Below are 27,445 nucleotides of genomic sequence, written 5' to 3' on the forward strand. Positions count from 1 at the left end.
ACCTATGATATCCTCCTGTAATTTTCGAAAGTTTAAATGTTCCCAGTGGCTGATGGGAAGGCTCTTGTCTGTGCCTCCTGCTTGGCCCTTATTTTATTAATAATTTAACAGAAACACAAATCAATATCTCTGTGACCAGTTCGCAGGCTAATGGACTCCATTTCCTGGCACAACGCATTAGTACCACTGCAGTCTCCATCCCCTCAACTTCCCTTTTCCACGCACAGTTCTGGACGTGATTGTATGCCTACGCTCTCCTCATTTGCCTGCTGGGATGGAGATCTTTTTCTTTCCTAATCGCCGATTGGTCCGAGAGATAGGAGAGGCTCGGAACATGCAAACTCAGGCAAATCTGTCAGGACTCAGGTGATGAGACCTTCAAACGTCATGGGGTCTTGGTCTCAGTCTCGTCCATTCACCCCTGGCCGGCAACCTTGATCCTGAGCTCCGGGAAGAGCCAAAGTCAGCCTCACTTCTACTGTCAACTTCAAGGTACCATTGTCCTGTTACATATCACTTTCTGCGATGCACAACTGCTATCTCATATGCATGTTCTCAGTATTACAGCATGAGATTTCAAATACTGCATTTTGGTAGCGCTGGAAATTTTGAGATTTCTTATTAGCATGAAGCACCTGCAATGATTATTAGACCGGAGTGTACGGTTTCAGCGTGTAAAACCGATATGAACTGATGTGACGGGTGACTCGGAAGCCAGAAATGTATGATATATAATAGGAGCCGAGGGACAGGAACCCAGATGTAGGAAGGATACATTTGTTGCAAAGGCAACATCGTTGCTTTATCTGCTGCCAGTTCAGTCGTATGCATGGTGTGGGCCCTGCTTTTACAGCATACTTTATCAATATTTGATACACCTTTATTTGATCTGGGAATTTTTGTATTTGCTAGCAAAGCTTTTCAATAATTTGACATTCCCAGATTGGGTGTGTTAATTTTGACAAGATACATCTCTTTTACTCTGAGCTGTAGAAAGCAAACTAGTAGTTGGAATAAAAGTATGAATGTAACTGATAATAAAAGGAATAATTTAATATTCCTATGGGTCTTCCTTGACACTCATAAACCTCTGGCAGATTGTATCAATGCAATTTTCTTTTCGTAGCCAGGCTAACCTGCATAAAATCACCTGAAGCATGGATTACGTATTCCGCGCAGTTACCCAAACCCCAGGGATCATAATCTGGCGTATTGAGGTAATGTGGAAACAGATTGCTTTGGGAATGTAATGTGTGGGTGGATGTGACAATGCGGTTGGGTGTCGTGAAACAGCTATTTTCTGATGGCTTCTTCCTCTCATGCAGAAAATGGAGCTGGTTCAGATCCCTGACAAGTCCTATGGGAACTTCTTTGAAGGAGACTGTTACATATTGCTCTCAGTAAGTGTTTCTGAGAATTCCTACTTTGCCGCTTAACAGAGCACTACCGTGAAACCAGAGCCTGAGCTGGGGAGGCTCTCTTTCATTGCCCGGGGTCAATTCTGCCCTTATTCTTCAGCCCTGTCTCTTATCTTGCGCTTGTCTTCTTATTAGCCCTATTTACTCTTTGGTTAGCAGCAAAGACAGCAGGGATGCCCACATGACACGTCACCGGGTTCTCACAGTCGTCTTGTGTCGAGTGAGTCAGTTATGCTTCGTGCACAGGAAATTAAGTTTAAGCGGCACTTCAAGAATGCCAAGCATAAACGACGTGAATTAAATGCCAAAAATGCATTTCGTGTCATCTGCATGTCGTGAAGTTCTCTAAATCTACATAAAAACACACACAGCGCGTAGAGAACGAAGCTGTGTTTCGCTGTTCCATCTGTCTTACAAGTGTCGTTTTATTGTCGTCCCATTAAGTTTGTTTTGCGCAAAAATTTACATGTGCATCAGCTACAGACTGCGTGTTTCTGTTATTTTCATGGAAATTTTCTGACATTGTTCCCTTCTCCAGACCAAGAAGGTGAGCAATTCTTTGACGTACGACATTCACTACTGGATTGGCTCCCAGTCCAGCCAAGACGAGCAGGGTGCGGCCGCTGTGTACACCATACAGCTGGACGAGTACCTGGGGGGCGTGCCCATCCAGCATAGGGAAGTGCAAAGTCATGAGTCGGATGCCTTCCGCGGGTACTTCAAGCAAGGGATCATGTGAGCACTTAAAATGAATGAAAGCATCATCATCATCATCATCATCACTGTATTATTTCACTACTTCGCTTTTCCAGACACCTTCACCCTTCATACTGCAGTTGAGATACGTTTACAGCCTTTTACATTAATTCATATCCTTTCTCACAGATATAAAAAAGGTGGCGTGGCATCAGGGATGAGACACATAGAGACCAATACATATGATATAAAGCGCCTGTTGCACGTGAAGGGGAACAAGCGGGTCACAGCCAAGGAGGTAGGATGCAGAAGGATGCTCAACACAGGTGTAAAATGTAACATTTTGCACTTTAATGGACTTCTAATGGACTTGTAATAGACTTTTGCATTGCCACTGGGAGGTCTGAATGTGCCGGACTCCTACCTCACATGGCTAGCAAGCCTTGTAAATTTTTATATGGGAAAAATTCATTGTCCTTGTACTTAATTTACTAGAAAAAAACGTGAACTATAAATGCTCCTCTTGTGAAGAGAGATTAGCTCCCAGATACAAGAAGATTTTAGCTTTTACATTGAATCTGTTCTATTTTACTGTGAAACTAGTTAAGAAAGTGCCCTAACATGGGATTACGTTTCACGGGAACGGTAGTGTTTGTAAGAAAACGTCCACATTCGTGGGCATTGCAACACTGCAGAGGGGTAAATTACTGTATTCCTAATAATGGGTTTACATTTGAAAGCACTTTGTAATATGCATGCACACTACTTGCTGGGAAGGTTATAATTTCTTCTCCATGCTTAACTGACTTGATTTATAGTCGGGTACATGTTGTGATGCATGCTGCTTCACCAAATGATCAGGTGGAGATGAGTTGGAGCAGCTTCAACCTTGGCGATGTATTTCTGCTGGATACCGGCAAAGCCATCATTCAGTGGAACGGACCTGACAGCAACAGACAGGAGCGTCTCAAGGTACGGTGCTTCATGCATAAATGTATGACATAAAACTGCTTTAGCCATCCTGGCATGAGCCTTCCCTGTCAGTTACACTAAACAATCCGGGACGAGTTTTAACAAATAAAAATATCAAATAATAAAAAAATATAAACAAATTGTAAACTTTATGCAGAGAAAGTACTGCCTGTGCCTCTTAGGGTATGTTGCTGGCAAAGGATATCCGAGACCGGGAGAGGGGGGGTCGAGCAGACATTGCTGTGATTGAGGGAGATAATGAAGGATGTTGCCCTGAGCTTATGGGGGTCTTGATGAGCATCCTTGGAGAGAGAACTGTTACGCTGCCCAAAGGAACACCTGATGACATAGCAGACCAGGAACAGAAGTCCCAGCTCACTCTGTACCAGTGAGTGGCTCACGCCATCCTTTATTCTCTTTTTCATCTACTGTACATTTACATTTATTCATTTCGCAGACACATGTCTCGAAAGCAAAGTACATTTTCATATATTAGTCTGTGTTTCCACCCTGGATATATAACTGCTTGAAATTACTTGTGAGTGAATGATTTTTCAAGATGGCAGTGTAACCCTTTTTGTTTCCTCTCAAGGGTTTCTGATGCAGATGGGAAAATGAAGGTCACAGAGGTTGCCACAAGACCATTGATTCAGGATCTGCTAAATCACGACGTTAGTTCCTATCACATTTGGAAAATGCTTGAATTATAAAAATGCATTGTACTTTTTGTAAATGTATGGCAGGACTCGAAGACATAAATAAAGTGTTATGGTAATGACTTGATCGAAAAATAAGGATGCCAGTTTAAACACCGTGAAGCCATGCAGGGTCTAGAAGCTCTCAGGTAGGCTGTGGGAGAAATTTTACTGCTATTTCTGGGAAATGCCATCTGGTTTCTTTTGTGCAGGACTGCTACATCCTCGATCAGGGAGGAGTGAAGATTTTTGTGTGGAAGGGGAAGAGGGCTAACAAGGCTGAGAGGCAGGCAGCCATGTCCAGAGCTCTGGTGTGTAGGACATAGAAAGCACAGCCAAGTTTACTGGCTTCAAGATTTATATTTGTTATATATTTGCTGTTATATTTTGTTCCAGCCTCACACTTCAATTTTTGATTTGATTTATTAAATGTCTAAATATCTTTATGATCCTATCAATTAAATCTCAATGAGAAACACAAGTATGCCGCACAATTAATAACTCAGATGGAATAAAATAGGTATCTTGACAAGACACTGTCATATTTAGGGTTAAATATATTTTCCAGAGCTTCTTTCAAAGAATATTGCGGGGCAGTTTGTGTCTTAAGAATAAGTAAAATGGCAATAAAATGGTAACTATTACTCAAAATGTTCTGACAGTGTTTAACAAAGAATGTTGTGGTCTAGATGTCCAGATTTAGACGTGGTTACGAAAAGCAACTGGGGAGACCAAGTACTGTAAAGGTGTAAGGATTTTCTGTTTGCAACTACTAAAAATGAGCCGGGGGGTCCCATTGCATAGGAGTTCATCAAGATGAAGAACTACCCCATCACTACCAATGTGGAGACAGTCAATGATGGGGCAGAGTCAGCACTCTTCAAGCAGTTGTTTCAGAGCTGGAGGGTGAAGGATCAGACAGTGGGTCTCGGCAGGACACACACCATTGGCAAAGTGGGTAAGGAAGGAGCGTTACGGCAAAGGAAGGACTGTTTTCTGCTTCTGCAGAGTCATACCGAAGAACTTTTTACTTGTCTTGTAAACTGCCACTGATTCATTTGATAACTTCAAACAAAAAAGTAAAAGCTAAAATAAAGATGCAACCACAGAATAATAATTAAACGGAAAAATATTTTATTTTGCTGCAAAATATGTATTCGCACTTTTCTTTAGTATCTCTGCAAACTCAAAGAGCCACTTTTGTGGTTGATGACTTAAGGGTGGCATAGATCTAACAAACTGCAACTTTCCTAGTGCCAGTATCATTGTTTCATTCACCCCTCAGCGAAGGTCGCTCAGACGAAGTTTGATGCCACGCAGATGCATGCAATGCCAGATGTGTCAGCTCAGGAACGCATGGTAGATGACGGTTCTGGAGAAGTGCAGGTAAATCAAGAGATTGCAAGCCAATGCACATCATAACACCTAAGCAACTCATGTGGTATATTCAGAGTACGAAGCCTTTTTGGTCAACATTGAACCGGTAACAAACGACTCTGTATGCAGGTATGGCGGATCGAAAATCTGGAATTAGCTCCTGTTGAACCAAAATGGTATGGCTACTTCTATGGTGGAGACTGCTACCTCATTCTCTACACCTATGAGGTTCACATGAAGAAAAGCTATCTCCTGTACATCTGGCAAGTAAGTTTTTTCTTCTGTTTCTCTATTACATTTCCATTTATTCATTTAGCAGATATTTTTTCCAAAGCGACATACATCTCAGAGAACAATACCAGAGTGCATTACACCAACAGAACGAGAGATCTGGATGCAGACGTGATTCTTGAGTACAGTAAATTTGTCACATATCACCATATAAACCCGTAGACATTACACGAGTAGCTACGTTTAGGCTTGTTTTTTTAAATAAATTAGGAGAAAACCTAGTATGGGCTACAGGAGGGATATGACTGTCAGTCAAACTATGAACTCCGACTCGTGTTTAGGGCCGCCATGCTTCTCAGGATGAATTAGCTGCTTCAGCCTATCAGGCAGTGATTTTGGACCAGACGTACGGTGGACAACCTGTGCAGGTGCGAGTCACAATGGGCAAGGAGCCACGCCACTTCATGGCTATGTTCAAGGGCAAAATGGTTGTCTTTGAGGTGAGTCTTTCTAACAGGATCATTCAGTACAAGCATTTACAGGGAGCAAACACTCACAACAGTGATTTCCAATCAAATCCAATGCCAAGAACCGCTTGTCCCGAGCGAGGGCCGCGGCGAGCCAAAATTATACAGTTTAATTTCTCCATTAGTTATTTCGGACAGACAATCTGGCCTGCTTTTCTTTTGACCTTCAGGGTGGAACCTCCAGGAATGGGGTGGTGGAGCCAGAGCCACCAATTCGTTTGTTCCAGGTCTGTGGTTCAGAGCCACTGAACACCAAGGCTATTGAGGTGCCAGCAGTTGCTGCCTCGCTGAACTCCAATGATGTATTTCTTTTGATAAGTCAGACTGGGAGGTACCTGTGGTGTGGGAAGGTGAGAACAACTATACAAATGAGGAGGTACGATGGGAAAACTGAGAAAGAGGCAGATGCTGTTGTGTTAATTTCTGTCTAATGCCCCAGGGTTCCAGTGGAGATGAGCGGGCTATGGCAAAGGAGGTCAGCTCTGTTATTGGCCTGGGTTTTGAGGAAACTGTCGCAGAAGGGCTGGAGCCAATTGAATTCTGGAACCTCCTGGGTGGAAAGGCACTTTACGCCAGTGATAAGAGGTAAAGGAAAAAAATACAAAGAGTAAGGAGCCTTGAATTTCACCTTGATATTCTTAGCAAATGATTAAAGAGCCTGCCTTAGAAGTACATCTCTAGATTATAGGAATAATGTTAGAAATATCTCCCAATATTCCTTAGACAGTGCCAAAGGACAGTTGCATATTTTATTTAAAGTTCAGTTATATGTTTAAATTGGAATTATCCATAACTCATATCTGTATACTGGAGATTCATTTTCTAATATTTACTCAGAGGCAGAATAAATACTTTGTGTATTAATGTTTTTCTTATTTTGCCTGTTTGTTTCTTTTAAGATTACAACAAGCAGTTGTAGATCATCACCCCCGTCTCTTTGAGTGTTCCAACAAAACAGGACGCTTCATTGTTACTGAGATAGCCCATTTCACCCAGGATGATCTCTGTGAGGATGATATCATGCTTTTAGACACATGGGACCAGGTACTTCTGAAAACGAAACAAAACTGAATTTAAAAATCTCCAAATCCATGGGTTTATTGTAATTGCTTTGTCCAAACTAGCTTGCACAGTTTACATCTGCCAACTTTACCCAGTCATACAACCAGATATAATAGCAGAGCCATTCCTAATAAATAAACAAGCACTACAGAAGAAGCACTTAATTTTTTATATTACGCTACCCGCAGAAAGACGTCTCATTTGGTTTAAAATTGGTGTCTGCAAATGAGTTTAGACTTGTTTGTCATGTATGAATTTCTGGTTGCCTCTGAATATTCAGATAATTCTCTGGCTGGGAAATGATGCCAATGAGACAGAACGCACTGAATCAGTGGTGATCAGCCAGGAGTACCTGCATACCCACCCAGGCTCCAGGGATCCAGACACCCCTGTTCTCCTGGTCAAGCAAGGATTTGAGCCTCCCACATTCACAGGATGGTTCACTGCCTGGGACCCTTCAAAATGGAGTGTGAGGAACACTTTTTTAAATTCCGCTTCATTTGTCACTTACTGTAGAGGCCGACTTAACATATTGTACACGTGCATGTTTCAAACACCAACTGTCTCTCAGGGAGGAAAGACCTATGAGCAGCTGAAGAAGGAACTTGGAGATGTCACATCTATAACCAGAATCTCAACTGTAAGTGCATTAATATGAATAGCAGACTAGCCACCGTGGTACAAACTTGTGAATAAAAGGCTCAGAGCCAATGACTCTTGAGACGTTTGGACTATGAAAAGTTGTAGAAAATGCCATGGAACACCAACTGACTTTGATCTTACTTTTCTTCCATCAGAATCACAGCAAGAGCTCTTCTGCTGTGGAGAACGATCCGATTTTTGAGAACTACCCCCCAGAGATGTTGATCAACAAGCCGGCAACTGAGCTGCCAAAGGGGGTAGACCCTGCGCAAAAGGAGGTAGGCCTGGCCACAGTGTGTGAGTGTTAAAAGATTTACTAAAAGGATCCATCCCAATGGATAGTACATCCCATGTTTATGCACTTATTCCTTGGATCCTTCCAGAAGAATGGTATCTGCTTTAGAAATAGTATGTATTTACTTCATTCATTGTACAGTAGTTTTAAAAATTGTATTTATTTTCTTCATTGTTGACCATTCATTCTCTAGAAATACCTTTCAGACTTGGACTTCAGTGCTGTGTTTGGAATCTCCAAAGACAACTTTGCCAGCCTTCCTCGGTGGAAACAGCTAAACATGAAGAAGAGCAGAGGGCTCTTCTAACACATTGCATTGAGCTGTTGTATCACGTTTGTTCTATACAAGTGTTCTCGTGTTGCTTGTCTTTTAAAAGTCCATGCATAAAGGAAAAATAGCTTCTGTTTGCTTCAGCTTTCTTCCGAAATCCAATAAATGCTGTTTTAACGCAATTGTTTGTACGGCCTTCTTGACGTGTACACTTCTCCACATCATCATCATCATGCCATTTGGATGAAATACATTAAAACGCGTATCCAACAAACTGCTCTAAACATAAAATATTAATATAATATACGAGTACGTCATATCAACATATTAAAAGCAAAATGTTCTAATTTTGATATATTTATTCAATTATTTATTTGTAGGACGACTTATCAAATGATCTGATCAAGCCGGAGACGTAGCAGATTTTATATTAAAGTGGCTATTAATTTAAGAGTACTAAAGTCACCGCAACCTTTTCAGGGCATACTGACACACAAATAAGAAATAATTAGTTTACTTCGTCACTGCACGGTTATTTTGTCCATTTAGAAATTTCTCACGCAATACGCGCAACAGTTGCGCCTTTGTCGCACAACCGCGGGGAGTCACGAGCACGAGCATGACGTCATCACGCACAGCTCAGTGCCCGGAGGAAGACTACGTGACAGAAGAGAGGAGAATCACGGCGCAGGTGAGTGTTATGCGGTTTCCCAGGACGAGGCATATCAGCTGAACGGGGTAAAGCGCTACATTCTGAGCGTACGTCACCGTGTTTTGTGTAACGAAAAATGGAAGGTGCTGTGTCTGTGTTTTGGTGGGGGTATGTTCGACTTCACGCTTGTTTGGTCAGAATCTCCGTGTCAGTTGGAAAGAACGAGAAGGACCGAGTTGATCCGAGCTGCGTCGCGCCGCGCGCTCGAGTCCTACTAGTGACGCCCGTTTTGCCAAACGGTTTTGCAGCTAGTACATGCTTTTCAAAGGTTTCGGTTAATATATTTTACGAGTTCGCATGTTAAAGAAGAGGAGACGGGGTTCATATGATGAATGCGGCACGGTGAAAGCGAAATATCAGCCAGTTAAACCGAAGGGAGAGAATTTAAAACTGCCCTCGCCTCGGGGACAGGGTTAATACGACGACGTCCGCGTCGTAATCCTTCTCAGAATAAAATGCTTCTTACAATAACGCAGTTAATACAGCATAAATAAAAACCTGTTCTTTGTTTTAAACTCCTCATAGATCGGCGTCTCTGCCTTTGGGGAAGCTAAGCAGTCTTTCCTCAGAAAGGAGTTAATAATTAATTCTCTCTGAGGAGTGTTTTATCGCCAGGCTCGTGCCCTGACTCAACTCTGTCCATGTCATGGAGCCAATATGGTCAGATTGAGGACATGGCTGGAATCATGTTCACACCTCAGCTGGACAGTGCAGGTACACAGAGATTTGCAGGGACAAGTACAACTGTCAGGTACAGAGGAAGCTACAGGTTGGTTCCCCAAGCTGAACACTGACACACGGTGCGTCATTCTCTGTGTATAGTAGACAGTGTGGGTTGGGTATGTGACCTACCTGCATTTAACTGGGACAGCTGGTAGTGTAGTGGTTAGACCTGCTGTCTTTGGCCCCAAGGTTGCGGGTCTGAATCTTCCCCACCAGCTGTACTACCCTTGAGCAAAAGGTATTTACCCTAGAAATTGTTCCAGTAAAATTACCCAGCTGTATAAATTGGTCAAATAACTATTGACTGATTAACATGTGAGTTGCTTTAGAGAAAAAGTATCAGCTAAATGGATAAATGTAAATGTCCTGTTTAGGTTAATGACTTGGCAACATCATGTGCTCTTTACTGTATATGACCTTACACTGAGATTGGATCTGGTGAGCAAAGTCCTTGTCTTTTTTGGTCTCGGTCTGTGCCATGTTATAACTGATTATTATTGCTTTTGTTCCAGGAAACTTTGTAGTGTAACATTACTATTACCCATTTATGAAGCAGCATATTCTTACTATAACAATTGCATGCGAGTAACTTGCTCAGTGGTACTACAGCAGGAGTGGGACTTCATTGAAAAACTTTCAGATTACAAGAAGATGGCAGGAGTAAACACTGTGTCACCCCCTGAGAAGCTTGTTGTGTTGTGAAACATGTACTGAGCTGTATTGAATGGTGTCACACTTTGCCCTTATGTTGTGGTGCTGTTTAAAAAAAAAAAAAAAAAAAAAATTACCATTATCTTTCATCGTTAATGTTACTGTCTAGAGACTCGAACACCCTGATTTGCTGCCAGGCATGCTGCCTGCCGTGATCTAGGGAATTACACTCCTGTGTACTCTGCCATTCATATAGAGTAATCTGATCAAAAACATGCAATAACACTTCAGAACATGTCACATTGGGACATGTGATTGCGGTGCTGTAATATAATTTGTTCTAATGTGAACTTAAGTGCCGTAGCCTAATGTAGTAATTAGGTACTCACTTGCACCCTTTTATGCTGATATATGTATTGCTTAAAGAAATGTATACCTTTCTCAAAAGTATATCAGACATTGTCCTTTTAGAATTGACTGAGCTTATGTTTTGGTTATGTCTAGTTCCTTAACAGGGTCAGGGTTAAGTAATTATTCTGTAAACTATGGGCCAGTGCTCTTACTAGAATGAGTAAAAAGTGCATGTGCCCGTTCAAGAGGAATACAAAACATATCTGTATCTGTTTTTATAAGTCAACAGGTGTTGCATAAAGCCGCAGTGTTTTGAAATGTTAAATGGAAATAGTTCCTTTTCGGTGGTTCGTACACAGTGCAGCTTTGGAAACTTTCAGTGATTGGACCCCTGAACCTTGGAAGACTGAGCTGATTAGCTTTTATGTTTGTATTGAGTGGCTGTTACAAGTTTTGTGCAGTTGAAATACTACACATGGCCAGATGACTTGTTTTAATATACTGTATGTGTGTTTTCTTGTGTAGACTGTGTAAATGTGTTAATTGGAAACTTTCAAACTCCCTCATAAAGTTCTATAAGTGTGTGTCACTAAAAGGACAAGTCTGAAATACTGAGCAATATCTCATTTGCCTGTGCATTAATGATGTATCCTGGACAAATCCACAATATGTATTTGTGCAAATTCACTGGTGATAGATCAACTCATGAATAACTTGACCGGTACATCTGTTGTGGTCATAAGAGTTCAGTTCATTTTTTTTCCCCCATTTAATTTTTTTCTAGTTCTGTTAGGTGTTTCATTTCATTAAAGTTTTTCACTCTGATCTGACTGTTAGTATTCAAGAGTCTTTGGTCAATGTACCTGAATGTCCACTGCATTAATCTGTAAAATTATTGAATAAAAGACACACAATTTGTAATGTTTGGGGAAAATGACTCTTAAGCATCAGTTATTGCACTAAGAAGTGTAGTTAGTGCAAGAACATGTTACATAATCCTCCTGGAACCATTTCTCACCTGGCTATGGTTCCAGTTATAAACGTTAGCTTTCATTTTATTTACATTTTTATTCGTACTAGGAATCATATATAAACTGAACTTGGGGAAATTCAAAGATTTATTCCAGTCATGTCAGGGGGTGCGGTGGCACAGTGGGTTGGACCGCAGTCCTGCTCTCCAGTGGGTCTGGGGTTCGAATCCCGCTTGGGGTGCCTTGCGGCAGACTGGCGTCCCGTCCTGGGTGTGTCCCCTTCCCCCTCCGGCCTTACGCCCTGTGTTGCCGGGTTAGGCTCCGGTTCCCCGTGACCCCGTATGGGACAAGCGGTTCTGAAAATGTGTGTGTGTGTGTGTGTGTGTGTGTGTGTGTGTTCCAGTCATGCATGCAGAAATGACTGGAGGAAAAAACAACTTCTTTTTCTTTCACAGGAAGTCTCTGGAGAAGATTAAAAAAGTTTCGAAAATGAACGTGTTTGACCGAAACATCAACTTTGATGCTTTATTTAAATTCTCCCAAATGTGAGTATTTGCCTTTGTGTTCAAAACAAGTTCAAAAGTGAGTAGCAGTAACATTCCTTGTCGATTTAAAATATTACTCGAGTTGCCACTTAGATTTCTCTCTTAATGCACTGTTCTACATTAACAAAGTTAATTCTGTATAAAGTTCAGTCTTGCTGACAATTGAAAATTCCAAGATTTTATTTTTTTTGATGCTTTATACCCACATAATAAGTTTTATTGCCTTTATGGGCACAGAGCAATGCTGCTTGCATTTGTCAGATGCTCGCATCCTGTCTTGTATTTCCAATGTTTCTCTGTTGGCTGTTTGCACAGTTCTTATTCCACCCAGCAGCACCTGAAGAATGTGTACTCCACTCTGGCGGTATGCATGTTTGTGGCTGCTGCTGGCTCTTACGTTCATGTTGTAACACGACTTTTCCAGGTGAGATTTCATTCAGAATGCTTTAGCAGTTTGTAGTAGCATTTAATAAGGGGAACTCTCTGTATTGTTGAACCTTCCTGAGCAATAAGCTTTTACAGGAGTGGAGTTGAACTCTGGTCTCTGTATGTTTTACTTTCCATACCAACTTCTCCCATTGCTTCAGTTAGTACTTGTGGTAAAATTTGTTCCTGTCTTGATAAGAAAAGAAAGCCGGAACTTAAATGTTCATTTCTGAATGCAATGCATTGGTAGAATAGCTGAACTGTGCATTTTAATACATGTGATTAAATATGGTAGGGAGGAATGCTATCCATGATGGGATCCCTGGCAATGATGCTTTGGTTATCGATGACGCCCCATAACTCTGAGACTGAGAAGAGGAGATTGGCCATCCTTGCAGCATTTGCTTTCTTCACTGGTAATATAATCATAGCTGTTGATAATTATTGTAAACATGGAGTATTAGTACAAATATGAGGCGTTTATAACAATTGTCTTTGAGTCATTATATAGAACAGCAGCAACAATACTTTCTTCCTTGCTATCAGGTGTTGGACTGGGGCCGGTTTTGGACTTTGTCATTACCATTAATCCAAGGTAACATCCATTACTGATAATGTAGTATATTTAAAATATTGATACTCATACCACATGTTTATTACATATTGTTTCATAGAATATGTGCACGGTCCTAGAGTTCTAAACTAGTGTTACCTTTTCATGTGAGGGACTGTTTTAAATCTGTTTCCTCTGTCTTTGTTCAGTATCATCGTAACAGCCTTACTGGGCACTTCAGTAATATTTGTGTGCTTCACTCTGAGTGCCCTGTATGCTCAGCGCAGAACCTATCTCTTCCTGGGAGGTAAAAGTGCACTAACATGCTGTTTGTTCATAATATTCAGTAAAACAATAACAAAACATTGCTACATGTAAGATTTTGAACGTAAAACCATATCGTTACTATTTTGCAAAGTTTGTTTTTCTTTTGTTATTTGCATTGTATTTGGTAACTCTGTTCCTTTACATTTATTCCTTTAGCAGATGCTTTGCTCAAATGCAGTATACAGTGTTGAGATTATGACTTTGCTCTTGCTGCCATGCCATCTGTAAATGTTTTTTGGCAGGTAGCAAGTAAATTGTTTTTAATCATCATTCTTTAGAATTCACTCATGGACAGGTGTTTCTTACAGCTTTAGCTTTACACTGCAGTGGGGATAGTTTTATTTCCCTTATGTGCCTCAGATACATGTTGTATTATTTCTTCACAACTTTAAACAAACCTGGTTATCCTTTGAGTATATCATAAATAAATGGTAAAATCAATTTCAGTACCGTTAATCACTAGCAGTGGGTGGTGTAGTGGTTAGAGCGGTCACTTTACACTCAGAGAACCAGGGCTTGAATTCCTGCTTCAACTGCAGTAAGCTTCTGATCCTTAATTGCTCCAGTAAAAATTTCCCTGCTGTGTAAATGGGCAAACAATTGTAAGTACTTTAGTTTATGAGCTTAACATTGCAAGTCATCTTGGAGAAATGCATCAGCTAAGTGAATAAATAGTAATAGTACAGTGGCTTAACCAGTACCTTTTACTTTGGGGTTGCGGTTAGGGAAGATTGCTAAGTTTTTATAAAAAAAGACTTGATATCCTTTTACACTTACGTTCTTACTGTGTGAGATAAACCATGGTTATGTTTCAGTTTTTAATGAGTGCTCTGATAGCTTCCAACATTCATGTGGGTTATTCTGTCCCTTTAGGTGTGCTCATGTCAGGACTTTCCATCTTGTTCCTGGTGTCTTTGATTAACATCTTCACTGGCTCAGCAGCCCTGTGTAAAGTAAGGCAGTAAAGAAGACTTAGCTTTCTGACTATTATTCACGTTACATGGGCCCCAAAGAATGGCATATGATGTGTTGTGTATTTACAGGCTCACATGTACATTGGACTCGCCATAATGTGTGGCTTCGTGCTCTTTGACACTCAGCTTATCATTGAGCAGGCAGAGATGGGAGACAAGGACTATATCTGGTAAGGTTCATGTCCTCATTCTGTTTTGCAGTCCTTTGCTGCTCTGCTTGTCTTGCATTTTGCACCATTTTCTGTTTGCATGTACACTCACTGGTCACTGTATTAGGTAAACCTGGCTGTTTCCACAAACAGCACAGACCTTTCCAGCTAGTGAGTTGCGTGGTTTTGGCTCTCAATATAAGGCGTTCAGACAGGGTCAAGAAGTCGTTATTGTTTGAGTGAGCATTGGAATGAACAAGATGAGATCCAGGAGGCTTTGAACATGACGTGATGGTTGGAGCCAGCCGCACTAGTTCCAGCATCTCAGAAATGACTGCACTGAAACATGACTTCATGTCAAAACTTTACAGAGATCAGAGGAGAATAGCCAGACCAGGGCTCAACATTATTTTTTTTTTTTGTTGTGAACAGGACAGGTGCATTTATATTTACATTTTAACTGCCCTATCAAATGTGACACCTGTCCATTTTTGAAATGTATCGTAAAAACAAATGTCTCATTTTAAATTGATACATTTGGCAGCAACTCAAACATTTATTGTAGTTATACCAAAAAAACTTGAACAAATTTTAATTATACAATATAAATTTAAATGAGGCACTAAAATAGAGATTATGTAACACTAACATGGCAAAAATGGAAAGGTATAGGGACTTGATTTTTTGACACATTTGTGCACTTTGTAGCAAGAAAAATGAAAATACAGGTGATGCATTTTGCATCAGATTTCTTTCTTCATTTCTTGTGCACCTGTCCATCAGACAAGTATCAATGATTCTACCAATCTATGAAAATTTAAGCAAATTACCTGTATGGGACAGCTGGATAACCATCACTTGAGCCCTGCACACCTGTTTAACCTATCAGGAAGGCCACAAGTGTAAAACTAACTGCTCAGTACAACAGTGATGTGCAGCTGAGTGTACAACTCATCAAAGTCTGAAGTGGATGCACTACAAACCACAAAACTAATAGCCAGTGCACATGTAGTTAGAAGAACTGGTGAGTGGAAAAACATTCCTTGCTCTGTGTTTTGTAGCATGCTGATGGCAAGATCAAAAACTACCATAAAAGGAATCCACAGAGATATCCGGCTGGTCTCGATGGTGATAGTGGTGTAATGGTGTGAGGAATGTTTCCTTGGCACACATTTTTAAATTACCATTAGTGAGCATCATTTGAATGACACAAAGTACATTCAACCCCTAATATTCACACGTTCACCATCTGGACTTTCACTTTTCCATAATGTGAATATCAGGGTGTTTTTTTTGGTCCATGCCAAAATTCATGGCTATATAGTTGGGTAGAGGCATCCAGTCCATGTGAACTGAGACTGCATTTGAAAATTGTTACGGCTGGCTGTGTGAAGTGGACTCTCTGGGTAATGTGAACTCACACTGTTTTGTACTCGACTTGAAGGCGTGTCATCCTGTGAAGACTGGTGGGCACTCATGTGGTTTTGAGCTTCAATTTTCTGATTTCTGTTCTTTGTGCAAATTATTGTGAATGAATGTTAAGCTATGGTGAAAACTCACAGGAAAAGTGGAGAAACAGGTGAAATGTAAGAGCTTGGCACTAAAATTTGAGGTATTAAGGTGCACTGAATGTGATGAAAGACAAGATGTATCTCTTTAGGTTTCATCAAGAGCTGCAGTGAACACAACATGTATTGAGGGAAAAGTTCAAAATGTGCTTGGTGATAAACATACAGAAGTTAAATGTAACCCCATTGCCTTCCTTGTCCCACATTTGCCCTAAGTCAGTTGGTGTGCATTAAGGTAAACAGACTTTTAAATCTTTTTTTTTTTTTTCTTCCTTTTCTCTCTTTCACTCCGTCATGCAACTCTTCCTTATTGCTATTAGGCATTTAAGAGTGATTTTGGGTGACTTTGGAATGCGTTAGAATTTTTCACATTTAAGTAATTGCCTGTTCTTGGAATTTTTGCTGTTGGGGAAAATGTCATTACAAACTCTCAAGCCAATGGAACATCTTTGGAGTGATGTAGTGCAAACAGATATTAGCAGATTGAATGTGCTGTCCAGAAATCTTGAGAAACTGTGAGGCAGGAAAGCCATGGAAGATGTTCCGCACTTTTTTCTTAATTCATGCTGTTCAAGCAAAATGGGGTTTAAACCCAGTACTACCTTGATGTGTTTAGTGAAGTAGCTCAAGTGGTTCTGCAGTTTGTCTGGCCCACTAATCCAAAATTTTAAGAATACTTTTGGCACATATGTTCAAAACAGTATTTCCTTAGAATGATCAAAGTTACTTTGTAAAGTTTGCTCTTTTGTTTTCAGCATATATACTGTTTGTTTTTTGATAATTTTTGTGTAATTTGTTCATTTATGCAGTATATAGTTACTATTTTGTATGCAAGACAATTTTTTTTTTTTACCAAATTGTTTTAAGTTTGGAATAAAGTGATGGAAGTGTTCATTAAATAATGTGAAACTGAGGAAAATGAATTGTTTCTGTGCTACAAAATTTTTTCATGATCATGTCATATTAAATTTTTCAGGCACTGTGTGGGCTTGTTTCTTGACTTTGTGACCATCTTCAGGAAGCTTATGGTCATCCTTGCTATGAACGAAAAGGTAAGTGCTCATGGAATGTTGTGCATTTACAGTAATATGAAGACAGTGCACAAAGTATCAGTAATTCACTTATGAGCAGCCTACCTTCATACAACTTATTTAAAAATGACTAACAAGCTATTGTAAGTTTGCACACAGGTTAATGGGCCCTGCATTAGCCACTGCCCTGCACAAACTTATTTTTGTAGGTTAACAGTAGCTTGTTAGGTCATGGTTTTTAAACTGAACTGTTATATTTCTCATAGTGAATGACTGCATTTTAGGAATTTTGTTAGACAAATGAAAATGAATAATTCTGAGAACTAACAATTTTAATATTGGTGTCACCCCAGTATAAATGTGAGGATGAATTTACTAGTAAAATGTCCAATCTTTTCTGTATAACATCAGTACTTTATTTCCAGCATCACATGGTTTTCCTGTCAGTATCCAGTTTCTAGCATGTTTGGTGTGGTTTGTTTTATCTTCTCACTAGTGCCAACAGATCTAAGAGGAGTTAGTTTTGTGTTTTTTCCGGTGGCACAAGTTTATTCTCTCGGGCGTTTTGTGATTGAAAGTTGCTGAGAAGTGTAAGAGTAGAGTTTTTACATTCAAGCCCTTTAAGTAAGTCTGTATGTTTTGTTCATGGCAGCAATTACACATTGATAAACTTGTTGACAATCATTTAGGATTTTGTAACATATTGAATGCATACCAATGTTGCCCAAAATCTTTTTGGTTCTGCTGACTTATTTGTGAGCATTTAAAAATTGTTGGTTTTTATTGAAATGCAGTGTCTTTAATACTGTAGTAATAAATAAACCAGCTCAAAATGTCTAGTGCAATATTTGTCTTTCAGTAGATAAGTTCTGTATATGTATCCATTGACCATGGACATTTACTGCACCAGCTTGGTTTGAGGACAGCTGTGTTTGTGTAATCAACTCTTTGACAAGTCAAAGCTGTTAAAATCTGCATAGATGTTTTTACTTTCAGTTTGCTGGTATCTGTTCAAACTGGATGGTCTCTAAGACTTGTAATGTGTGTAAGGTCATTTATTGTATGCTATCATTGCTATCATTTCAAAAACCAAAATGCAGGACAAGGCATTGCAGAACACTGATGTAAAAGCAAGGAAAAAGTTATTGTGATAAAACTCTTAAATGTATACTATGTAGCTTAATACTCAAAGCAGAACATGTCAGTAGGTTACACTGGTAACACCTAAAGACGAACTGCTTAGGGGAAAGAATACAACTTGAATGCTTTAAAGACACTGCAGATGGTCTCAATGTGTGGCACCAATAAGTAGAAAAAGGAATATATTGCATCACTTATCTTGCGATGTTAAGCTACCTACAGTTTAGTTTTATGCAAAAGTTGGGTACCCCGGTCAAATTACAAAATTACCTAAATATGTAAGTGAAAAGTACCAAACTGCTGTAGGAAACAGTGTGTTAAACATTTGGAAATGTTATTGTACAGTTACATTTTATTTTGTGACCTTTAGAATATAGAAAAAAATAAAATAGTAATTGTGGCATGTGCAAAAGTTTGCAAACCCATTTGTCCAGTGATACTTTTTTTGCAAGGTCCCTGACCCTGATTACCTCATTAGATCTTAATAGCCATTAGGAGTTGTCACCTGTTGACAATTGCAGAGCTTAACAGATCCCCTAATACTCCAAACTTTGGGGTCCTGTAAGCAACTGAGTGAGGATCTGAATATGAAGCTAACTGATGCCTTTAACACGGGAAGGCTGTAAAACGATAGCAGAATGCTTCCAAATGGCAGTTAAGGGGAAGTGTGGAAATCAAGGTGAGATCTGAAAGACTAAGAACTTTGAGAGGACTGCTTATATGTTGGCTAGAAAGGCAAAGGTGAACCTTCATATGACTGCAAAGCACCTGCAGGAAGGTTTGGCTGACACAGGAGTGGTGGTGCACTGTTCCATATGCAGCTTTTGTCATCAGGAGGAAGCCTAGATTCCAACTAGGGTATCCATACTTTTGCACATGCTACAATTACTATTTTTTTGTTCCTGTGTTTTAAAGTTCATGAAATAAAAAGTAACTGTATTAAGTTGCAAATATGTTTTTTCTTTTATGCACCGTTTCCTGCGGCAGTTACTTTTCCCATACAAAATTAATTAAATATATTATTAGGCTGGGGGCACCCAAACTTTTGCATAAAACTGTACCTATTTATACTGCTGGGTGATATTATGGGAGCAATGTAAAGTAAGTATCTTGCTTAAGGGTATTATAGCTGGAGGTTGGAGTCAAACCTGCAACCTCTGAGTCCAACGGCAACAGCTCTAACCGCTATGTTACCCAATAAAATGCATTTGGAGGAATTTCTGTGAACTAACACTTGACTGTCTTCAAACTCATTATACTCCCACTTGGAGAAAAACTAGTCAGTCATGTTTGTGAAGTCATACAGTGAGCTTTAATGCATTTTTTAGGCAACATTTTAAAGTGTGTGAACCTTTTTTGTTTTTGGAATAACTTTTCATTGTGTCCCACCGTGACTTTTGTTCTTTGCTGCTATCATGTTTTAATTACTCTGTTCTGTGTTTCCTTTCGCAGGACAAGAAGAAAGAAAAGAAGTAACTGACATGGTCATTTCATCTACAATAACATTAAAAACAGAAGAAAGCTTTGACCAGGAATAGTACCTTAACATCTTATTTAGATTATTTTGATTTTGTATTTTGATATAGCATCTTAATTTCAAATAAGCTGAATTTAGATTTTGGCTTCGAAGAAAGTCATACTTAAATTGTATGTTGACTCTTCTGTTTTATTCTGGAAACCTGGCATGTGAATTTGTATAGTTTATTTGGATCAATGCTAAATTGTTGCCAGCACATTTCATAAGTTTGATTTTGACCGCAATTTATTTAGTTTTCAGTTTTTTGAACATTTGAAATTGCAGTTTTTTAAGCACTGAAGAGCTATTACTGTATTCTTCCTCTATCATATAAAGTATAGAAAACCTTGTATGAAAATGCAGTGCCCAAGTCTGTCCAGTGGTTGGCTTTTGGTTGAGCTTAATGTGCCCATTTCGGTAAAGAGTAGGGTACTGTTGTTTTTAGTGTAAATAAGCCTGGTTTTGCATCATAGCGTAAAGATATTTTTGAGGGTTTCTTTTCTCTGCCCATTTGACATAATGTTAAATTCATGGTGAAGCAAGGGCAGCCAAGCAGGGACTGTCTATACTTCATCTTTATGCCAGGGATGAGACACACCTCTCTGTGATCTATAAGAACTGGTTTGTCCTCCTTGCCCTTGTACATCTTGGCTAAAATTACTACTGCTGTTAGACATTGATTGTACACTGGTGTTTGTGACTTGCTGGTGGTACTCTCAACAGTCCTGGTCCTGCGTGTAACAGATTTATGAAAAGCTAGTGTATATTTTTCAAATGACTTGTTTTGCAAATGTTTTTTGTTTGAAAGCATGTACTTTTCGATAACGCTTCTGCAATATGTGCACTGTTCTGAATAGCCTAATTGTATGAGGTGAATAACAAATCTCATGCCATCTTCATATCTTTAGTGACATTTCACAATGTTTTCATCTCTTCGGTTCTGAAGAGCCACTCACAGTTCACTGCCTGCCCATCTACTGTAGTTACCAAAAGGTTTTGATTCCTCCAGTGATCCAGTAGAATACTTCAGAAGAAGGTATATACATCTATGATGGGGAAGAGAAGCATATTCTCAGTTGCAGCCATTTTTTTTTTTTTTTTTGGTCACCAGTCATATACACTGTCCATATTATGATTCCTGTTGTGCATTCTCACAATCACCCATATTCTCCCTGCATTTAAATCAGGCTAGCTGTGTAGTTCAAGTTTCTGAGTGGACAAACTATATTAAGTTTAAGAGGAGCTCAAAAGTTACCATTTCAAATACATATCTCCCTTTTACTTGAAGTCTTTCTTCCTTGGAAGTGCCAATATGAATTATTTACCACATCTGCATCAGTTATGCACATCTCTCTAGAAATGGGAGAAAAGCATATGTTAACACTTGTGAGGAGACCACTTTTTCTTCAGTAGAAACTGCCATTACATTTTTGCTTAATTAATAAAAGGGTATACATTTGTCAAAATAAACTGATTGAATTAACATTGTGTAAAGTTTATTTGTACTGAGTATGCAAAAATTCTGGGTGAAAGTAAGTTACAATATTTAAAAAATTTTAATTATTGTTCTTGTTCTGTGACCTATATTATAATGCATATGGAGTAAGTCTGCTTGCAATAGGTAAGCAGTTCATTTTTGACAGTGCAAATAATTTTAGTCTAAAAAGGCCATCCTACAAACTAAACATTTCAGTGCTATCATTTGTACTTTGTGAACACTTGCTAAACATGACCGCCTTGTCACATGCAGATTAGGTTTTGCAAACAAAAGTAATTTCACTTGTCTTTGTGAAGAAAATGTCATAAAGCAACCATTTATTTTACTTTAACGACATGGCAACATTTACATGGTGTTCATTTTTCATAATTTTTTAAAGTGTATTAATTGTAACAGTAACTGAAACCACATACCCTCTGCTTTCAGCTTTCTTTACTAACATTTCTCATATTTTCATGGACAAGAGACTTCTATCGGAAAGACAATAAATGCTTGCAAAGTATGAAGGAAAAAAAGACTACCAGAAACGAGGTGGAGAGCAAATTCTGGAGGCACGCTGTGTGGTCACCAAATTTGACTTCAATTCGGTGGCACTTAGTAACATGATAGATAAATCTGAAGTAATTGGTTTCAGTAAGCGAATCTTAGTTCAGCGAGAAAACGAGTTCCCGTTCTGCACTGTCGGAGTGGTACTGTCCTCTGCTCCATGCAGAGACTTGCTGATTGCATCAGCGGACTACAGCAGAAAGAGACACTGGTGAAACATGGATAAGTATGGCAGATCCTGCTCGATCGGTGTTTACAGCTATGCCAGCTTTTCACGGACCTCTCAGGTTTGGACGAGTTTCACCGAGTCATGTAAAACAAATGGGTGAATGCTGGTCGGTCGAGTGCTCTGAACTATACTTTGCTTTCATATTTTAACTGAGTTTGTGTGCATGCATTTCTGCCTCAACAGGATACCTCTGTCTCCGTGTGCCTGGAACTCAACTTGAGGAATGCCTGATATACAAATATCATGTACTCAAGGATGCTTGCCCTGCTCCCATCTCCAGGTGGTTGTGGTCACAGCAGCACAGCCAGTCTGCTGACCATGTACACAGTCAGCTGGAGGACTGGGAGGCAGGAGAGGTGGAGGGCATGAGCCCTGGAAATGCGGGGAGGGCGAGGCCCGTTGCAGAGGGGGGTGTTGCAGCAGCTGATGCAGACGGAGCCAACGTGGCCAGGTGAGCAAAAGGACTGATATCCTGCAGACACAATCAGACAGGTGGTGAAGGAAGCACAGGCCTTCCGGTAAGAGACACCTGTTGGGGACAGTGGAAGAACAGTTTTTCAGCACTTGACAGTCACAGAACTAAGCAAAGTACTGTCCTCAACTTGAAAAAAATATTCATAACCTTTCTGTGCCATAAATATGGTCACATATATCTCACACACACATTGACTGAAGCCACTTGTCTTGAGCAGGGTTGCAGCAAGCTGGAGCCTAACCCAGGGTGCAGGGGACACACTCAGGATGGGATGCCAGTCCGTCACAAGGCACCCCAAGTGGGACTCGAACCCCAGACCCACCAGAGAGCAGGACCCAGTCAAACCCACTGTGCCACCACACCCCCTGCGTAGAGCTCTCTTCCCAGGAATTTTGTATAATTTACAATTATCTGGAATACATAGAGAAATAGAAACTTCTGCTAAATACACAAAAGCTAAAATATACTAACAGAAGTTAGGTATATTTTACATACCTGAAAAAAAATCTTTAAAATTCTTAATTATAATTCACAGTCAATTGTGTAAGCCTATGAGTGAGGTCATACATAAATAATAGATATAATTCATCAGTCTGTGAAAATACAGAATGCCAAAATAATATACCCTCAGCCAAAGATGAATCAGTTTTAACCCTAATCATTTTTAGTAGTTGTGTAGGGATTCCTTTGTAGCACATTTTACATTTGCTAGAAAGACAGAATATCACTGCAGCCCTGTCACCGTAAGAGTTGGAGGCATTAAAGTGAATCTACAAAACGTTACAAGGACAAGGTTATATGAAGGACATGGCTGGGCTCACCGTTGGTCCCCACCATTACTTCCTTCTGGCAGGCATTCTGAATGTTGGCCGTGCAGTTGACAATGAACTGAGGAGCAGAACAGTCATTCTCCAAGAGACTCTCCTCACAGTGGTAGCACTGCATCTGCAAAGAGCACACTGACACAGAGCAGCAGACCTGTAGTCCTGCAATACCACCGCAGACGGCAAAATGCACCACTCAGATGGTTCGGTCCGCTCCCATGGAGCAAAATGTGCATCGCTTACGCTTCTGCATAAGAAATCACAGACCCACATCCACAAGGAAGTGCACGTTTAAAGGTGAGTGACACGTGAACAATAAGCACCGACAGAAGCGGCCTCCCCAGTACCTGAGATTCCCCCCAATAAAAACGAAGCGGAACAGACAAGGGAAACACAATGAGGACAGGTGCGCTGCCCGACCACAAGGTGGCGCGTCTTCCTCGGTCTGGCGAGGCTCCACTTCAGTGCTTGTGTTTTCAGGAGCCGGAGCAGATTTATACATACAGCACGGAGTATTTACGCTTCGTGCAACTTTATGTAATTTGAAACCCACAAAGCGAAGCTGTTGCCCTGGCCATTTGCTGGGTCTAATGCTCCTCCGTCATGTTGGCAGCATGGAGGAGAGGCGTGTTCTGTTGGATGGTGTCTCCTCGCGCCTCCTCGCACCCGCACAGCACGACTCGCTCGCGCTGAGCTGCACCTGTCATCTCACACACCGCTGCTGGACTTCGCCTTAGTTTCCTGCGTGGCCCAATACAGTAAGTCACTAGTAATAAATATTGATTCAACCAGGCTTTTTCAGTTTCTGCCCCGACGGGTGCACTTTGTGCAACTGATCATGTGCTAACTCACTGTAAGTTGCAAACCAGTGCGGTCAGAGCAGGTAAAGCAAAGTAGAAAGACCACTTCATGGAGATACTGCTTTGCCATTAGAACACAGGCTACATTTCACCTCTAATCATGTGACATGATAAAAAAGGGTCCCACAATGTGCAAAGGATTATGAGTTTATCCAACTAGTGCTGCACTTTTTCGGATAAAAAGGACGGTGCTGAATCTGTAGTCAAGTTGTTGAGATAAAAACCATGTCATTATGCGCTTCACCTCTTATTGCGCGTTCAGTAATAATAATAATAATAATAATAATAATAATAATAATTAAGTTGTGCAAAAGCAGGAGAGTGGTCCACAGTGGAGAAGCGCCGCGCTGAGGAGAAACTCATCCGAAATTCTGACGAGGGACCGAAAGACGAGCCTCGCGCGAGCGGCACACACGACAGATGACACACGACGTCCCACGCGTTTTTCAACTGTGTGCGGGCAGTGCATGAAGAGGCACGCGCTGTTAAAGACTGCCAACAATTATCTGTTGCGTTATACGGCGTATTTCAAAACCAACAAACAGACCTAGAGTCTAGGCTAGCGTGGAACGACGGCTGTGTGTGGTGTAATAACACGATTTATTAACACCGAGGCCGAACAAACATCGTCCAACACAGCAGGAAAAGTAGTAATATTATGTGCAAAATCATGCATTTCCTTAACGCCTAGCGCTGGCGTGAAATTATTATTATATGCCAATAATAAACACATTAACCGTTTAAGTTCCGGGAACGAGAAGATGAAAAAGTTGAGGCAAACCTGAGGTGAAAAGACACGTAGAGAAAGTGGCGACGAACATCAAGGCGCTCATCTTCCCGCCACTCCATGCAGGGCTTCTCCTCAGTCCTGCTTCGCGCGCGCCTCTCTGCTCCTCCTTCCCTCGCTCGCGACGCTCGCAACGCGGCGGGCTTTCCACTGATCTAGCTCCTCATGTTTGAGACGAGTTCTCTCCTCGGTGCTTATAATTATTTCATTATTAACATGTCGTCGTGTCTTGTGCTGGAGTGCCAGTTGCGGGCACGCCGTCTTCACCGAGGGACCGGCTTCTCCAAGTGTCCTGAGGGTTGTGTCACCTGAGCACCATCAAATCATGTCCGTTTTCCGCTGTCCGTCCCCAGCGCTCCAGCCGCAGCACCGAGTCCACTACGTGCCCAGGACACACTGGCACAGTCAGTGCTGGCTTAAAACGTTAACGTTCGTGTCGGTGTGTGTCTCTGCACCAGCCAGGTGTGTTTGTGGCTGCGGAGACTGTCTGCTACGTGTGTTCCATCAATAAACTATAAAGCGCCTTCCTTCAGGCAGCGCGCGCAGCTACCGCCTCCTCAGGCAACACAAACAGTCCGTTCGTTCGTTGCGGAGCAAACAGCAGTGCGCACGGCGGGCGGATCTCGTCGTTTACAGCAAACGCTTGCCTGGGTTCATGTCTTTGAGCCATTGCTGCAGCTGTAAACACAAATAGTCCCAAAAAAAACGCCACTCTTTAGTGTTCTGAAGGTGTGATGCATCCGTTGGGTGAACTAGTTCTTATTTGTCTTCTGCAGCTGCAGTGTGCACTCTATTACAGATATATATATATATATATACACATATATATCCGTTTCATATATATAGATACTGTATTTCATGGGGTCAGACCACATTCCTGAACAACGGTCACTGACGGGACTTAAAATCGACCCTTGAACTCCCTGTCAAAGTCTTCTGTGATACAGCTGAAGGTACCCAAACGCTAGTTGCCTAGCTGACCTTAAAGAGGTCAAGGAGAAGTCAGTCTTATGACGCCAATGTTGATCAAGAGCAACGCGAAATGAGAGTGGAAGGCTGAGTTTGACATGACCCCAGAGCCAGAGTCCAACAACAGTAAGAGGACGAGGCCTTGGCTGATGGAGAAGGTACTCAAGAGCGACATCCTCCTGGCCTGCTTCTCGAGCTCCTGCTGTGTACACTCCACCACGATGTGCTCCCTGCACCAAATGTGTCATTGCTGAACATTCAGCTGAATAAATCAACAGGGAAGGGACGCACTTTTGCCTTGTAATCTGCTCCCGCGCCTTTGAGCTTCGGCAACAATTTCAGATGCAAGATCTTGTGACGCAAGCTCTCCACAATTCTATGTATTGCAGTATGTTTCAGTAAAATGTCTAAACTACCTTTCCCTTGGTCACATTATACACTCTACAGAGTTGATGAAATATGTTCACATCTGTCATTTTAAAAGCTGTATTAAAAGTAATTAACGATTTTCAGAATGTGCAAGATGCCATCCAATCAGCAGTTAAAAAGTGACATTATTGTTTCAATCACAAACGCTCTTTCTCAACCCTCTAGTTCTGTACAATCTTATTTTATAATGAGCAACTGCTTCATACTTATTGCCCCATAAATACAGTGTTGCTCATTTAAATCTTTTTACAAAATTTAAAAAGTTTGAGTGTTGCCCAATTTTCACTTGTTTTCCTTTCAAAAAGAATAAATCAGTTTCCATATTACTTATGGACAGGATTTTGTTTCTGTTTTCTTGGCTATAAGTGCGATACATAAGCGGTAATTAAAATGAAAAAAGCACTTTTTTTGAGGTTTCACTGTTATCTATTGTATAAGGATATTAAAATTACAGTAATGTATTTTTGTGAACACCAGACAATTTTTAATGTAAAACAGAGAACTTGCTGAGACAGTAAGTCTTCCAAAGAGTGCAGTTTAGGATCTGGCCAAAAGGTCAAAACATGTTCATTTGTATAAACCCTGCAAACGTACCTGCAAAACATTCATAGGCGTGGCAAGGTAGGGGTGTCCCCCATGTTCAATGCCTAACTCCCCCAAGTATTTCTGTAACTTTTGCTAATATTAGTTTAATTCCCCAGTCATTGAAAAGTTCATGTATGCCCCTGGAAACGTCATATAAAAATGTGTTTTCTGTAGATAGCTATAAGACCTAAAACTAATACAATCCTGTTTGTAGCTTTAGAATATAATGAATCCATGTATTTCACAGGTTTTATTAACAGCCTATTTGCCAAAATGTTCCTATTGCAGTTTACAGCTGCTTTTCTCTAAAGAAAATACATCTACATGGTTTTCAACTACAGTTATTGTCAAAGAGCAGGTTAAGTATCGATAGTTTGGTTTATCCCCTACAAAACCTTTAAAAGCTTTACAGGAATATAA

The 27,445-nt window shown here is 40.6% G+C and overlaps 3 protein-coding genes across 5 annotated transcripts; 2 read left to right on the top strand and 1 right to left on the bottom strand.

The window, feature by feature from the left end:
* The first annotated feature begins 412 nt into the window (after nucleotides 1-412).
* avil (advillin) lies at nucleotides 413-8,356 on the top strand. Its single transcript, XM_018725432.2, has 20 exons — nucleotides 413-492; nucleotides 1,127-1,217; nucleotides 1,326-1,400; nucleotides 1,957-2,153; nucleotides 2,304-2,412; nucleotides 2,976-3,086; nucleotides 3,269-3,474; nucleotides 3,679-3,757; nucleotides 3,994-4,092; nucleotides 4,586-4,739; nucleotides 5,067-5,167; nucleotides 5,288-5,425; nucleotides 5,731-5,889; nucleotides 6,087-6,266; nucleotides 6,356-6,501; nucleotides 6,816-6,960; nucleotides 7,259-7,447; nucleotides 7,550-7,618; nucleotides 7,776-7,898; nucleotides 8,109-8,356. Exons 2-20 carry the CDS (start codon nucleotides 1,158-1,160, stop codon nucleotides 8,220-8,222), a joined length of 2,454 nt encoding a protein of 817 aa, XP_018580948.1. The 5' UTR covers nucleotides 413-492; nucleotides 1,127-1,157; the 3' UTR covers nucleotides 8,223-8,356.
* Nucleotides 8,357-8,799: 443 nt separating this feature from the next.
* Nucleotides 8,800-20,172, top strand: tegt (testis enhanced gene transcript (BAX inhibitor 1)). Of its 3 annotated transcripts, none has more exons than XM_018725782.1 (10): nucleotides 8,800-8,877; nucleotides 12,050-12,139; nucleotides 12,455-12,563; nucleotides 12,861-12,981; nucleotides 13,112-13,160; nucleotides 13,328-13,425; nucleotides 14,319-14,398; nucleotides 14,489-14,589; nucleotides 17,113-17,188; nucleotides 19,760-20,172. In XM_018725782.1, exons 2-10 carry the CDS (start codon nucleotides 12,084-12,086, stop codon nucleotides 19,781-19,783), a joined length of 714 nt encoding a protein of 237 aa, XP_018581298.1. In that variant the 5' UTR covers nucleotides 8,800-8,877; nucleotides 12,050-12,083; the 3' UTR covers nucleotides 19,784-20,172. The 3 variants fall into 3 exon arrangements, with proteins under 3 accessions (XP_018581298.1, XP_018581299.1, XP_018581300.1); XM_018725783.1 differs by lacking the exon at nucleotides 8,800-8,877 and adding an exon at nucleotides 8,895-8,945; XM_018725784.1 differs by lacking the exon at nucleotides 8,800-8,877 and adding an exon at nucleotides 8,903-8,924.
* Nucleotides 20,173-20,736: 564 nt separating this feature from the next.
* On the bottom strand, nucleotides 20,737-25,679 carry LOC108918485 (ly6/PLAUR domain-containing protein 1-like). Its single transcript, XM_018725785.2, has 3 exons — nucleotides 25,037-25,679; nucleotides 23,393-23,530; nucleotides 20,737-22,625 (listed from the first exon to the last, which is right to left on the bottom strand). The coding sequence occupies exons 1-3, from the start codon at nucleotides 25,086-25,088 to the stop codon at nucleotides 22,387-22,389; spliced, it is 429 nt and encodes a 142-aa protein (XP_018581301.1). The 5' UTR covers nucleotides 25,089-25,679; the 3' UTR covers nucleotides 20,737-22,386.
* Nucleotides 25,680-27,445: the final 1,766 nt, after the last annotated feature.

This window comes from Scleropages formosus, chromosome 22 (assembly GCF_900964775.1).
Source record: "Scleropages formosus chromosome 22, fSclFor1.1, whole genome shotgun sequence".
Taxonomy (NCBI): Eukaryota; Metazoa; Chordata; class Actinopteri; order Osteoglossiformes; family Osteoglossidae; genus Scleropages; species Scleropages formosus.

Coding starts and splice junctions, on each gene's coding strand:
- tegt (XM_018725782.1), top strand. CDS start 12,084: ATGAACGTGTTTGACCGAAACATCAACTTTGATGCTTTATTTAAATTC. Junction 12,982..13,111: donor AGCATTTGCTTTCTTCACTG/GTAATATAATCA, acceptor CCTTGCTATCAG/GTGTTGGACTGGGGCCGGTT. Junction 14,399..14,488: donor GCTCAGCAGCCCTGTGTAAA/GTAAGGCAGTAA, acceptor GTGTATTTACAG/GCTCACATGTACATTGGACT.
- avil (XM_018725432.2), top strand. CDS start 1,158: ATGGATTACGTATTCCGCGCAGTTACCCAAACCCCAGGGATCATAATC. Junction 1,218..1,325: donor TCATAATCTGGCGTATTGAG/GTAATGTGGAAA, acceptor CCTCTCATGCAG/AAAATGGAGCTGGTTCAGAT. Junction 5,168..5,287: donor ACGGTTCTGGAGAAGTGCAG/GTAAATCAAGAG, acceptor CTCTGTATGCAG/GTATGGCGGATCGAAAATCT.
- LOC108918485 (XM_018725785.2), bottom strand. CDS start 25,088: ATGAGCGCCTTGATGTTCGTCGCCACTTTCTCTACGTGTCTTTTCACC. Junction 23,531..25,036: donor TACGTGTCTTTTCACCTCAG/GTTTGCCTCAAC, acceptor GCTCTGTGTCAG/TGTGCTCTTTGCAGATGCAG. Junction 22,626..23,392: donor AGTAATGGTGGGGACCAACG/GTGAGCCCAGCC, acceptor TGTCCCCAACAG/GTGTCTCTTACCGGAAGGCC.